This window comes from Cyprinus carpio, chromosome B22, assembly GCF_018340385.1.
Source record: "Cyprinus carpio isolate SPL01 chromosome B22, ASM1834038v1, whole genome shotgun sequence".
In the NCBI taxonomy this organism is placed as follows: Eukaryota; Metazoa; Chordata; class Actinopteri; order Cypriniformes; family Cyprinidae; genus Cyprinus; species Cyprinus carpio.
Genome location: NC_056618.1, coordinates 22,599,914 through 22,614,412, shown reverse-complemented (window position 1 = coordinate 22,614,412; position 14,499 = coordinate 22,599,914). Strand labels below are relative to the sequence as shown.

At 36.7% G+C, this 14,499-nt stretch overlaps 1 protein-coding gene across 7 annotated transcripts in view; it reads left to right on the top strand.

Annotated features, from left to right (window-relative positions):
* The window catches only part of nfia (nuclear factor I/A), a 159,667-nt gene extending 150,843 nt beyond the window's left edge, over positions 1-8,824 (top strand). For all 7 annotated transcript variants that reach the window (XM_042749215.1, XM_042749214.1, XM_042749216.1 and 4 more), the window contains one exon: positions 7,369-8,824. In XM_042749215.1, coding sequence (XP_042605149.1) covers positions 7,369-7,383 — 15 coding nt within the window. In that variant the 3' untranslated portion in view covers positions 7,384-8,824. The remainder of the gene's footprint in view (positions 1-7,368) is intronic.
* Positions 8,825-14,499: the final 5,675 nt, after the last annotated feature.

The following is a 14,499-nucleotide window of genomic DNA, read 5'->3' as shown; positions in this document are numbered from 1 at the left end:
CAATTCTGATCAATAAAACAGAAAAATTACAAACACACACATACACAGGTCTGTAATATGTGTTTAATTGCGCAGCGTACAGGGACTGTAGCCTGACCCCTATCCCGAAGCGGTGCAGATAAAGCAGTGATTCATAAACAGCGTTTTTAATCAGAACACGCTGGGAGGAACTGAGTGTGATGGGAAGAGCAGATAGGCACTGCAGTGTGACACACACACACACACACGCAGTAAATCGGCCTCATAGAGGCCGAGATGAGAACGCCGGCACCCTTGGCTTTTATTCGCTTCCTATAAACGTTAGCATGCGGGAGAGATAACATCAGTAATTGACTCTTGTCCTCCACGTCAATTTGCCGTAGTTAAGCATCTGCGGAGACGTCCCCACAAAACATGCCTAACGATTATTACTCGACATCATAATAAATGTTCATTCCAGAGACAAAGAAACCTCAAAAGCCTGCAGGGAAGGCGATGCCTCCTTAATAGTGTTGTTTAAACAAATTTTCACCCACGCGCGTTTCCTCCCAAAGCCAGAAGAGGGCAGCGTGCCAGACTGCCGGACACACAAATTAATTACCTAAGATTGATTTCAGCTCTATGCTCCGTGTCACACCCCAGAAATCACAGGCTGCTGTTTCTGTCAGAGCACATACACACTTCCACAAATCTGAAACGGGAACGAGAAGAGCGACCATTTCCCGCACACCTGCAAACATCGCTGCTTCTCCGCCGCTCTAATAATAAACAACATGAATATGTTTATATCCCCCTCAGGTGTGAGCTGTTTGTTTGGGGTCGTCTAATGGACTGCCGCGCTCCATTTTCTTTTTTCCCCCGTAGCGTCTGATGGCAAAATGTAAATAAATAATGTAGTAAATGTCTGCGGGGTCCCACAGGGATCTGTAATACGTGGCTGGGCGGTTTGGGTTTGAGATGGCTTTTATAAGCACTGCTCTCCAGGCCCAGGCTGGTTTGCATTACATGAAGCTGAATTCCTCTGAGATGACACTCATCCTCAGGCACTTTAGCGCAGCTGCTGACTCAGCACTCCTCCGTCCTGATGAGATTACTCCTGCCATTGACAGCCAGTTAAAGGACCAGACCAAGATTCCCAACCCCCCGCTTCTGTCGCTTTCTGATCGTTCTTCCTTTATCTCTACCACCTGACTTTCTCATCTTTCTCATTCCTCTATGCAATTGCTCCGACTTGTTTTACTCCAACTTGGCTTTAAAGGGAAGAACTCTGGCATGTCATTGTTAAATCAAACCTGTGTGATTTAAAAGAGATATTTTGTGTGTGGTTGCATGTGAATGAACGAGGATTGAGATTTTCGTATTGGTTCATTCGACTCATCAAGTTTTCTAAAGTTTCACGATACTTTTGTGTAGAGAATCAGATTGTTATTTAGTGATAATCTTCCACTCCAGTGAGTTGGTGAGTCCAATTCAAGAACAAAACATTTACTAGTTTAGTTAAGTGAATTATTCACTGGTTTATTGAACTGAATCATGTGATTCAATAAAAAATCATTCAGTCCAGTTTTGTGAATTTTTTTTTTATTAAAATTAAATATTTAATTAAAATATTACCCTCCCCTTTATATAGGTGTAAACTGATTCAATAAAGAGATCAAGTTCAAACAAATTATCTGATAACAAATCATTTAAACTAGTTTTATAAACTGAATCAACTGATCCAGTTCAAAGAATGACTTTTTCACAAATCATTCAAACTCTTTTTTTCCTGACTACATTACCTAACAAAGATCTCATTAAAGCAAATGAGTTGTTCACAAATCTTTCAGACAGGTTTTGTGAACTGACTAGTTTTGTGAACATTTTCACAAATCATATACAGTAAGCTATTTTTCTGAACTGTGTCAATTGATTCACTGAAAAGATCCAAATCAAAACAATGACTTGTTTATAAACTGAATTAATGGATTCACTAAAAGAAAGGGTCTCATTCAAAAGAATGATTTGTTCACAAATGATTCAAACTAGTTTTTTTTGTGTTTTCATTTTTACTTTTATTTTATGAAAATGATGTGATTATTTGATGAGATGATCTTCTTCAGAATGACTTGTTTACAGATCATTAAGATGTGAACTGAATCAGCTGATTTACTGTAAAGATCTGATTCATTCGTACTTCTCTCATGAATGAATTTCAATCGGTTTCTCACAGAAAGTTAGCATATGACTTGGAATATATCTCATGGGTCATATGGATCATGTTCATGATCACTTTTATGGTCCTTTTTGAAGCGTGAAGCATCAATCTCTATTCATTGTTCACTGTAGTGTTCGAAATTGTCTTTTGTGTTCCACCAAATATAAAGTCAGTCATACAGGTTTGGAGTGACATGAGAGTGAATAAACCAGCATTTTGATTTTTGGGTGACCTATCCCTTTAACTGAGTTTCAATCTGTCTCAGTCTATTAACCGTTACCGTTGCATTTCATTTCCTTTCTCCTTCCTTTTCCTCCCTCTGAAGTCTATTTCTGCGTGTCTTACCTTGTATCGCTCTAGCAGATGTGCTGCACTGTGTGTTTGGTGTGTGTTACTGTATTTGCATGAGGTTCCTCCCCTCCTTTCACTACATTAATACAGCTTTCACCTTGAAGGCTTTCAAACAGGACACTAAGGCTATTGATGGGTAGACTACAGCTATCTATCTATCAATTACAACCGCTGACGTATGTCCTTTAAAACCCAGCCCACTCACTCCGAGAGCTCCCATTCATTTTAACCAATCTATATATATTATATATATATATATATATATATATATATATATATATATATATATATATATATATATAATAGACATTAAAAATATATTTAAAATAAATATAATACATACAAAAAATCTGAAATATTCATAAAATATACAAAAAAAAATTTCATTTACATTTTTCCAAGTTAAATATATACATTGTGTCAAATCTTGCATATGATTCTTACTTCATTATATTACATTTTCCAAACTGTAGCAATTTTTATCAAAACATTTTTACATCCTTTCATCACTACCAGAATTAAAATGAATTGATTCAGAGTGGTTTCCCATTCCCTTGTGAGTAAGTGCAGTTCTCCCCTACAGCCAAGTGAATCACAAACGCTCAAATGAATCATTAAAAAGAGCCGGTTCAAAATGCATTTGGGAAATGAACGCCTCAAAACCCTATAACAGCCCTCTGTGACTTCACATGGCTAATGCTAACCGCAGGCCACAACGTCATTGTAGTTGTATGGAAATGACTTAATCCCGTACACATCCTTCCTGCCAAAGCGAACACAAACGGCCAAGTATGTTGACTCTGTGTGGGTGGCTTGAAGCTCCGTCCAAACAGAACCTTCAGGAAAAAGAAACGGTCCATTAAGATGCCGCTCAGAGATGATGTTTGTATGGTTGTTTGAACAGGCCGAGGTATCGTAGAGTCTTACGAAGGTAGTCAGTGATCATGGATCATCTCGCGTGCGGCCCGCGGGGCGTCTGGCTCTCTCTCGCACCACCGTTTCATTCGTTTTTCTGCTGAATCTTGCTTTTCTCTCCCGATCTCGCTCTCTTCCTGGGCCTGGAGTGCGATTCGGTCTCCTGACAGATGAAGGAGGTTGAATCCCACAGTCTGGGATTGTCGTAGTTTTTCGCTCTTCCAGATGAACTATCCCACAATGCATCTGTTCTTGTTAGGAAGTGATCCTTTTACACTTGATGTTTTATTCCTAGTACATTTTTACACAAGGTTCTATCACACCTAATTAAATCTTAACATCATCCATTAGTTGAGAGTCTATAAAACAGATCCGGATGTGTGTAAAACCGCTTTCATTCTTCTGGCACGCCGTTCCACTTTACCACAAAGGACATTTGAGGACTTTTTTGAGCTGAGAGCCAGTGAAAAGATTCATTATTGCTGTTCGCTAAGGCAAGAATCATCATTATAATTGAAAATACTTAGGGTTAGGGATTTGAACAAAGCCATAAAGTCATAGATCATCCCACACAGTTTGTTCTATAAGCAAGAAGTCATTAAAGTCATAGATCATCCCACCACTTTTTATACATTATTACTTATCTTTTGAACTGATAAATGCCTTTTGTAGGTGTCTAAAGAGTAGCACCCATTACACCACTGAATGTTCAACAGGAAAATTAAATTATTTATTTGAATGTTGCTTGCATGTATTTTTCACATTTAAAATAATTTGATATTTTAATGTTTTTGCATATATTGTTCACAATTATTTAATGATTTTACTAATACATTATTTTTATTATTATTATATTCACAGTGCATTTTATTGATTTATTTAAATGTGTTTACAGTTTTTACAAGTAAATTATCATTAATATTGTTTTATTAATAATAATAATTATTGTCAAATTTGACCTTATTTTTTTATTTTTGTTTTTTTATTGTTGTTTATTGTTTTATTAAGGTTACATATTTGTTTTATTTATATTTTTTATTTTAATTTTTACATAGATTTTTATATTTTTTTTTATTTTTTTTATTAATTTATTATTTTTATTATTTTTTTTATTTTTTTTTTTTTATTTACATATTTTAATGTTTACATTAAATTTATATTGTGTTTTTTTGTCAATTATTTATAATTTTTACTAAACTACTACTACTACTAATAATAATAATAATATCCACAATGTATGTTTGTTGTAGTCTTTTGTTAAATCGCTATTTTAATGTGTTTATCAATTACTTTTACTGTTAATTATTTACAAAATGATTAACTAAATGTTTATTATTATTGATAATAATTAGAATTTGTATTTTTATTGTAGTAGTGAAATGATTATTAATTTGTTTAGAATTGTTTATTGTGTCAGAAATTAAGCATTAATTAATTACTTTTTGCATGCTTGTTATTGGTTACTTTAACAGTAAAATAATCTGTATTCCATCTTTGAAAAAATGAATATTAATTGATCTCCAGGAAACACCTCTTTGATGTTCCACACAATATATCAAAATGTAGTTCTTAATTAATTTATACAAGATTGTTTTCTCTTTATTTAGCTGCATTTGTTCTGGTTCTGAAAGGCCGACCGTGTTGCAAACGTAAGATTGACAGGTTGTAATTTCACACGTTTTATTGTCTGTCTGTCTGGTTCCCCTCTGTGCTCCTGTGTGCCGCGTATCTGCAGACTAAATCACAGCTGTCAGCACTGCCTCTGCTGTAACATAAGCCCACTGTCCACAGAGTTACGGGAGTATCGCAGAGAACCCAACACGCTTCTGCTCTCTGAGTCTCCAAAAGTCTTCTCAGGACAGGAGAGGGGGGGAGGGGAGGGAAAGTTTGAGAGCGGTCGAGTCGATAGACAAAGACACAAGGAAGCTGCACTGCACCGGAGCGCAGAAGTCCAGAGTCAGCAGCTTCTATTGATTAAAAACTAACCTTCCAGTTTCTCCGCTGCGCTTGCGGTGAGCAATAGAATTTAAACGAGCCGTACGCTAGAGCCTTCCACGCTGATGTCTGGGACATTTCCAACCAGAGTGAAGCCACTCAATCTCACATATCATTTCACTCCTCTTAACTACATTAGATCATCTACCGGATTTACCTGCTGGAGCAATATATGAAGCCAAGATGGTAGAATAAACTATTAATGTATTCATTAATATTGCACATTATTATGTTTATATTATGCTTTATTAAAATTTTCAAAATGTATGCAATTATTTAAAATGAGTAAATAGGTAAATATTTAGCATGTCTATTCACACACTTTTATATGACATTATAAAAATAATAAATATTTACACACCTTTATATGACATTATAAAAAAAAATAATAAAATAATAAAACATTAAAAATACAATTATTTAAAATAAGTAAATATTTAGCATGTCTTCAGTATATTATCTCTGTATATTATGATAATATATTTATATAAAATCATATTACATAAATGTAAAAAATTGAACTTATGTGTTTATATAATGCATTAAAAATGCTAAACATCTTAATTTAATGCAAAATTATCTAAATTGATTCAAAGCTTAGTTTTATAAAGTTATTTAAAGTTAGTTTTATGAAGTGTGCAATAATGATAGAAAACAAGAAACTGTGACTCTGGTTGTTATAAGAAGGCAGTCCTTCAGCGCTTCATTCTGATTGGCTGAAAACCCCGTTGGCTTAATTAATCACGGCTGCTGATTGGTGGACATCATGCAGGCATGATGAGCCGAGCGGTGGGAGGAGCGAGCGAATCTCTGAATAAGCTGAATCAATAGCTTGTGTGTTTGCAGTGAGGGCCGGATGGGACGGGGCGGATCGCATTGCGTCGCTCGGACAGAACGCCAGCCAGAAAGAGAATAGCAAGAAAGGGAGCAGGGAAAGAGGGATCAGAGAGGGACAGAAAGAAAGAGGGATAAGGGCCTTGCTAATGATAGTCACGTATACGGCTGTCTGGTTGTCCCTGGCAACCAGACATGATGTAACACCAGGATGAACTTGAACTTGGTGGGAGGAGGGAAGCTGGAAAGGGGAGGGAAGAACGGAGGGAAAAAGTGGGCGAGGACCGTACAACACTTGCTCACTTGCTGGAAACGTGAACAATGGAGCACAGCAATCAATAAGCCCATTTCACTGAAGGATTACAGGGGTGCAGCGCGCTAACCTCACCACTCCAGCTCACAGACGGCCGTGTGGCGGAAAGCGCTGCAGAGGCATTCAGAGAGAGGGAACAGATGGACAGGAACAGGAAGAGAAACAATGTTGTCGAGCTGAGCCCTCACAGAGTCAAGCAGCGGCTTAAGACCTCACGCTGATACAAAAGTGACCCCATAAGAAAACAACAAGCGGTGTATGCTTTTCTGTTTGCCATTATAATACTGATACTATATGAATATGACAGTTCTGGGGGTTAAAATCAGTCTTAAACTTTCCAAAGAAGGTAAAAACAAAAAGGATTGGGGGTCTTAGTTGACATGAAACTGCAGTCACAACTTTTATGTATTTATGTTATTTTTATGTTTTGTTTTGGGGGGGGGGTTGCATTGTGGTGTAGTTCAAAAGTGTGTATTCAGCCAGAAAAGAAACATACGACAAGACCTGATTTTATCCTTTGAGAATTGATTGAATCATGAAAGTGGTCTTTGTATGACAGGTGGTTGGAGAGGAGGGGTTAAAAATACATTTTGATTATAAAACTTTGTTTTGAATTAACATGCACTGTAAATCTTGCACAGAAAAAAAAATCACTAAATTACCTAACATACCACTTGAAAATGATTTTATAGTTCACAGACTGCTGATGACACTGATTGTTCATTGTAATCATTGAACTTGCACTCCAGAGCTCACGGATCTGTTCCTCTGTGTGTTGTTGCAGTGGTACCTGGGCTAAAGACTCCCGACACGGACCGGCCGCTCCCGAGGTCACACGACCACCCCCTCTGTCTCCCCTGAGTACGACCCGCAAACATGTACACCAGTCTGAACAGAGAGAAGCCACTTGCTGCCCCAGTACCGGACAGACCCACAGCATGGCTCCAGCAGAACCCCGCCAAGCCCTGGAACAAGAGGAACCGACTCAACGCGCTTACACCCACTTACTATATATCTATATAGTCCATATGTATTCTTCCATATGTATGGTTTACATGCCTATATTCATATATAGTAGCTGTCCAGCTCTTCTGAGGGTGGAGCTCGAGAAAAAAAAAAAAAGAAGAGCTTTGTTTTCTCGGAAACGTGCACGTTTTTTTTCCCCCTTTTTTTTGGTTTTGTTGTGTTTTTTGGTTCACCCTCACAGATAGACGAGGAAAACGTAACATGACGCAATCAAAGAGCTTCCCGCATCTGTGCCTGTGGTCTTAAAGTGAATTCTAAGGCGTTTCCAACGCAGTCTACGGCCAAGGGTCGCGAACCTACAACCACCCGGAGTTCGGAGCTCTGCCTTTCAATCACTCGTGTTTTGACAGATCAATCTGGTTTTCGTATCGGTGAACGTTGGAGGTTTCGCCTGGGTCAGATATGCCACCAGCTAAAAACCTCTATTGCGTCTGCTGGCCAGGACCATTTCCTCCCCTTTCCACCATCATCACCACCACCATCAACACCATGTCAGATCAAGAACTTTCAAGGACTCAACCAAACCCATTTTTTTCAGTTGTTTTGTGTCATTTTGGGGCAGGCAATGAAGAAGTCATGAACAGTGATGTTTGATACCAGGTCATTTTACGGTATGCTAATGGGAGATCTCCCTCCCCACTTGGAGGCATGTTTATATTTTGTGTTTTTCGTACAAAAATCATCGCGATTCTTTCTACTAAACCCCAGCGGAAGGTCTGTCGCACGCCAAGGGCCAAGTGAAGTTTCTATCTTCCATAAACTTCAAGAAAAGGTTAACCGTGAATACTGAATTGAGGAAAGTGCAATTTTGTTGGGTAGATGTTGGACTGTTAAATATCTTTGTAAGATAGATCGTTGAAGCGATTGTTGAAAAGTATATATATAAATATATATATATTTTTCTTCCTAGTCCGTTCAGACCTCCAGGACTCTAAAATACCGGGGTACAAAAAAGAAAAAAAAAACACGTAAAGAGAAAAATAGAACAAATAGCCTTGTGAGAAATAAGGGGAGCTGTAATTGATTTTTCTGTTGTTGTTTTTTATGTGTTTGTTTGTTTGTTCATCAATTGTTAGCATTGTAGAACAAATATCCCTTTAAGAAATATCAACGTTTAAACAATCAATTTAGTTCATTTCCAAAACGCTACAGCAAATATTTTAATTTAACCGAGAACATAATGAAATATGAAAGAAAATTAGTCGTTTGCGAAATCATGAATGAAAAAAATAGAACGCAAGAGGTGAAATACTGAACTAACTTCCTCGCGGACACCTTCAAAAGTGTCGCGCAAAAATGTGAAGATCCAGCTTCCCTCGCATGCAATTTTTGTTGTTTTTTGAGTTTTTGTTCATTTCCTGTACGAAACATATATATATATAAATATATAAATATATACACTTACAGTCTCATCCACCGTCGATCAAAGCTCAGTAAAGTTTTTAAAAAAAATTTAAGAAAATAATCTGCATGTTCTAGTGTTAGTGACAAATTTTTACATAGATTACGTAGAGTTAAAGTAGTGTGAAAAATATTGTAATCCCAACATCAGGCACTTGCCGATCAAGTCTTTCAGTGTCCTTTAAAAAAAAGGGTATTTTTACTGCTGTTCTCACAATCAACCAGCTAAACATCTCTCTGACTCTTCTTAGCTTGTCGTCATTTCTATAAGCTCTCTGACATTCTTCTTTCTTAGCTTGTCGTCCCTTCCTCCTTTATTCCCTTCAGAACAATCATTTTCATACGTACGCACTTCATCGTCCCTTTTCCAAGTGCACGAACAATTCCACATCGATGTGCCTTGAGCGATGGTCTAGTTCTGAGTTATTGCACAAGCTGCAATGTGGAGCCTTTTTTTACCGTTTCACCCCACCTTCCACATGTAGTCGTTTGGAGAGAGTGAAATTAGTGCTAATTGATAATACACAGTATTACTCTCCATTTAACTACATATCGCCACTTTCGGTCGTCCGTTGCTTCGAAAATCCCATCGTTTACACTTCAGTCAGTTGAAAGTCAATCATTCGCCCGAGAAAATGCATAATGCGAAAGTTTTTGTCATCGTGCCCTTTTTTCTCTGATTTAACAGTAGTGTATTGATATTTATGGATGTTGCTGCAATTTCTAAATGACGACTACTTTTTCTTATTTCGGTCTTCCTGATTTTTTTTTTTTTTTTTTTTTTTTTTTGTTCCCAGAGATGAATAATGAGGAAAAGATTAATATGCAATACTTGCTTGCACTTATATTTTTCTTTTTTTTTTCTCTTTTTTTTTTTTTTTACAAAGTGAGTGATTGACTTGTCAGGTGGAGTGGATGTCAGTGTGTTTTTCATGCCCATGACACGAGAAAAGGCCATTGTTCACTTGGGTTTCACACAAACAATCATCAATGTTTTTGCATACTTTGTGCTTTTTTGGTCAATCAATCAAGCCTTAAAAACGAGGAAACTTCCTTTACATCACAAACACACAAAAGCGAACACGTCCAGGACAAAAAAATATGCCCAGTTTTTGTACATTTTGACAAAGTTCCATGTTATATTAATTGTTTACCTGTTTATTTTCTATTGCATATATCATTTAAGAAAAAAAAACAAATTATGGGGACGAATTTCCCAGGCATATGATGTGATGGTTTAGTAGTTACACTTGTGTGGGGGTTTTTTAGCGTGATTTTTTTTGTCATTGTTCTTGCCTACCCTTTAGAAATGAGTTGGGCATTACTTTCTTAATTGTCTGCACTAAATATAAAATAATGACAATTGTGATAACTGAGAAAAAAAAAAGAAAAAAGAAAAAAAAAAGCTTCCAGGGCTTAAAAGAGCGAAGGGAAACAAGATTGCACGGATATTTTTTTTTTTTTTTTTTTTTGTCACAAAAACCTTGTTTCGAGCAGCCTGGCATCTAATCAGCGAGATTGGCTGTGTGTGTAAGATAATGACAAAATTGCACCCTTTTTAAAGAAAGAAAAAAACAAGAAAAAGAATTTCAAGCAATAGTTTGGGCAGTCTGTTTTGTTCTCGTGTTGTGTGTGTGTAATTTAGTTTTTTGGTACAACGTTGGAGAAGACGCGGGAGAAGCGAACAAACCGAATCGATTAGATACGAGAGTTAGGGCGGACGCACCTGAGTATGGGAGATTTGATGTTTGTATATTGTATAGTTTTATTAATTACACTGATTTTAAAGCTGCCCTATTTTTTAATGCAGGACTTTTGTAACATTGATTAAATGAGGAAAAACTAGTGTTGTGAATTTTCTGATTGTTTGTATTAAGGCCACATAAATATAACTGGTTTTGTTTTGTCCTCTGGGGAACTGGATTTAAGTTGAAAACTTCCTGTTTCCTGTTTTTTTTTTTTTTTTTTTTTTTGCTTTCCTTTTTGTATGTATTTAAGGACTTATTTCTTCTTTCGATGGTATAGAAGTACTCCTATACTTGAAAAGTGTAGGATGCCGAGGTGAAAACCCCATTGTAAATGGATGTTACAAGTATGCTGTATGTTTTGAAGGTTATTTGTTGCATCAGTGTTGATGAAGCTAAATCTAGATAATTCTGAGGATGTTGGTAAGAAGAGAGCGTTTTTATGCATTTTAAAATTAGTTTTAGGCAGAAGACAATGACATAGACAGCCAAAGGATGCCCCTATTATAAATGCATCTAGGCATCTTTTTGTGTTCACCATTCCATGCAGGAAAATAAACCGCTTGATATGCAACATGATTCTTTTTTCTTTTCAACTTCTTCATCTTTCTTCCACCACCCACCAGCACACACAGAGACACTCGAGCGACGTTAAATGACGGTCACGAAGTTGGTCACGATGGGCCGTCGATAAAGCCATTCCTCACTCAGTTCTACATTTCATGTGGAAGCGAGGCCCTTGATGGTGGTTTAAAACACTAAAAAAAGACATACAATTACTCAAAAAAAAAGGAAGAACTTTGAGGGACGATGTTCAAAAATAAGAACATTTTGAGTCCAGCATGTCGTCAACATTCCCATCCCATTTTTGTCATTTTTCAGTTTGGTTTAGGTTAAACTGTCCTTTTTGTTCACACGGATTACATAAAATATTACAAATAATTTGTGGCATTTTATCAAAATCTGAACATTCTACACTTTTAGTGATATTTTAAAGGGATAGTTCACCCAGAAATGGAAATTGTCATAATTTACCCTCAAATTATGTATGAGTTACTTTCTTCTGTTGTACACCAAAGAAGATATTTAAAAAAATGTTGACGGTACCCATTGACTTCCATAGTATAGAAAAAATTACTATGTAAGTCAATGGCTACCGTCAACTGTTCATAAATTATGACAAAATTTTTATTTTTGGGTGAACTATCCCTTGAATACTTTCATTAATGATAATATCAATTTCATGCTAGTCCTAAAACAGGGTTGAATAAAGTTCCCGCAGGCCTTCATCATTTTTATGTCCCCATTTTTGTGGGCCTTTCTTGTTGTATCGCTTGTATTCATTTGAGGCGGGAACAAAGCTTTGGATGGTTTAAGGCAGAAATACGGCTTATATCAGGGTACTATTCAATCGTGAGACATTTTAAAGTCTAAAAAAACAAAAAGACAATAATTGAATCAAGTATGCGGCCATTCATTGAAATGAACTACAGATTTGACTACAGGTACACATTTTTTTGTTACGCTAAACACCCATGTTTCTCTTTCGGGAGTCGATTTGCGGAACTGGGCCTGATGTGGATTCAGGGGCCCATTGTATGGATAAACGTGTTGTCAGCTTCACTATACCATGAATTTAACCCCATCATGCACCAGTGGTGGGTGGCTTAACTGCACCAAATGGTATCATTACAAGGTGCTAAATCTTGCTGATAAAGTGAAGGCTAACTGGAAACGACCTTGCTTTCTGATAGCATAGCAGCGTAATCTGCATGAAAACTATGCACTGACGACACGCTAATCTAATCAAGAGTCTGGTACTTGCACCTTTGCCTTCCTCTTTTTTAAGAACTTGTATCGAAATCAAAGGAATAACGGAACTAAAAGCAAACCAGCATTTTACCTGATGTATTTAAGAAGATCAAATGTAGTGCCTGTGAAAAACTGTATTATATCGCTCTCTGAATATCAAACCAGTTAACAATTTGTAATCGTTTCTGTTTTCTCAACACCACTAGCCTTTTCTGATTATAGCTGTTAAGTAACCACACTCTATAAACTGCATGAGCCTCCATAACCAACTGATATAAACATGGCTAGATGATCTAACTCAGCTCTGCTACCAGTCAAAATCCTCCAAGATGCTTCTCCAATTCATTCCATTTACTTGCTCCCAACCAATTTCATCATAGTATCATTGCATAGTGAAGTCAAGGAAGAGATATACGTCTAGAAAAAAATGACGTCCACCTAAATTCTGGTCCATGTCCTGTTGTAGCCCTCAGTATCTCCATTATCTCCAACAACAATCTTGAAGGTCTGTGTTTCCTCGTGTTCAAACACTCGACAATCGATACTCAGTGGAACTGGCGTCTTCTTGCTGTAGATACAATTCACAAGATCTCTGGAGTTCTGAAGTTAAATACAAAAGGCTCTTTGATGGGGATGAGAAAAGTGAAGAACGACTCTGATTCCTTAATGGTTCCTTTAACGATTCTATAAGTGGTTTTAGGGAATAGATATTTGGAAAAAAGAAATGCAATTCCATTGCCAAATTATAGAATTTCGAAAATAAATGTTTTGTTTAATAAGTAAATGCAATATAATAATTGAGCTTAGCTACGAACAACACAATAATACTTCATATAAAAAAATGGGATTACATTCAAGTCACTATGTTTTTGTTTGTTTGTTTGTTTTTTTATAAAATATTACTGATAAAATTTGTTTTTAACCACAAATTGTCATTGAAACAACCAGTCAGCAACTACAGTACACCACAGTCAATGTACACTATTTGCGCTGTTTTGGTTCACTGAAGAGATCTGACTCATTGGAGTTATTCTTTTAGGAATCGGACTACACTGATGTTGAGCTCTGTATTTTTCATTCATTAAAAGACATGACTCAAAGAGTCGTTCGTTCGATAATCAGAGTACACTTTTTGGGCTTTACTAAAAAGAACTGATTCAAAAAAGTATCTTTTGGGAATCGGACTACACTGGTCGTGCTAAATATTTTTGATTCAAGCCCTGGTTTGAAAAATCATTTGTTCGGGAGTCAAATTCCACGAGATGCGCTATGTTTTTGATTCACTAAAAAGAATCGATTTACATTCAGAATTTAGAAGTGGTGTTACAGTGTCACCGAATAAGTAGTGCAGGAACCTCTCAAAGTACTATTTTTTGTCGGCAGAAGAATGTACGCGTGAGAAAAGTTTTAGGAGGTTCTCAAAAGAGATGTTTGACTTCGAGCCAACAAAAGGGTAGGATTCAAATATCGAGTGTGGACTTTAAAATAATAGTTTGCATACCAGGACCATCAAATCCAACCCCAAGGAAAAGAGGTCTTCTAGCAATCAATAATATCCATAAACCGAAACATACAGCAAATGGTTAACATTAAAGTGTTTCCTCTTTGTTTATACTGATTATTAAATATCATAAGGACATGTTGTACCACATTTTTTGGAAATAGATATGCTTGTGCGTATAGACAGAGCATGTTCAACAAAGTTCTGCTAGACCCCTTCTGTTGAAAATTAACCAGCACTGCAGCCGTAATCGTAAAGAGGACAATCGCGGTGGTTAGCGTGAACGATTAAACATGAATCTCTGGCGTGATGTTACAAGACCCCTTCAACCAGCTCCACCACTCCAAATCTTCATGCCCATTATCATCCTTCATATATCAAACCCCATTTCGTGAGAAAACGTAACTATTTTACAAAGCGGCGATTTTAT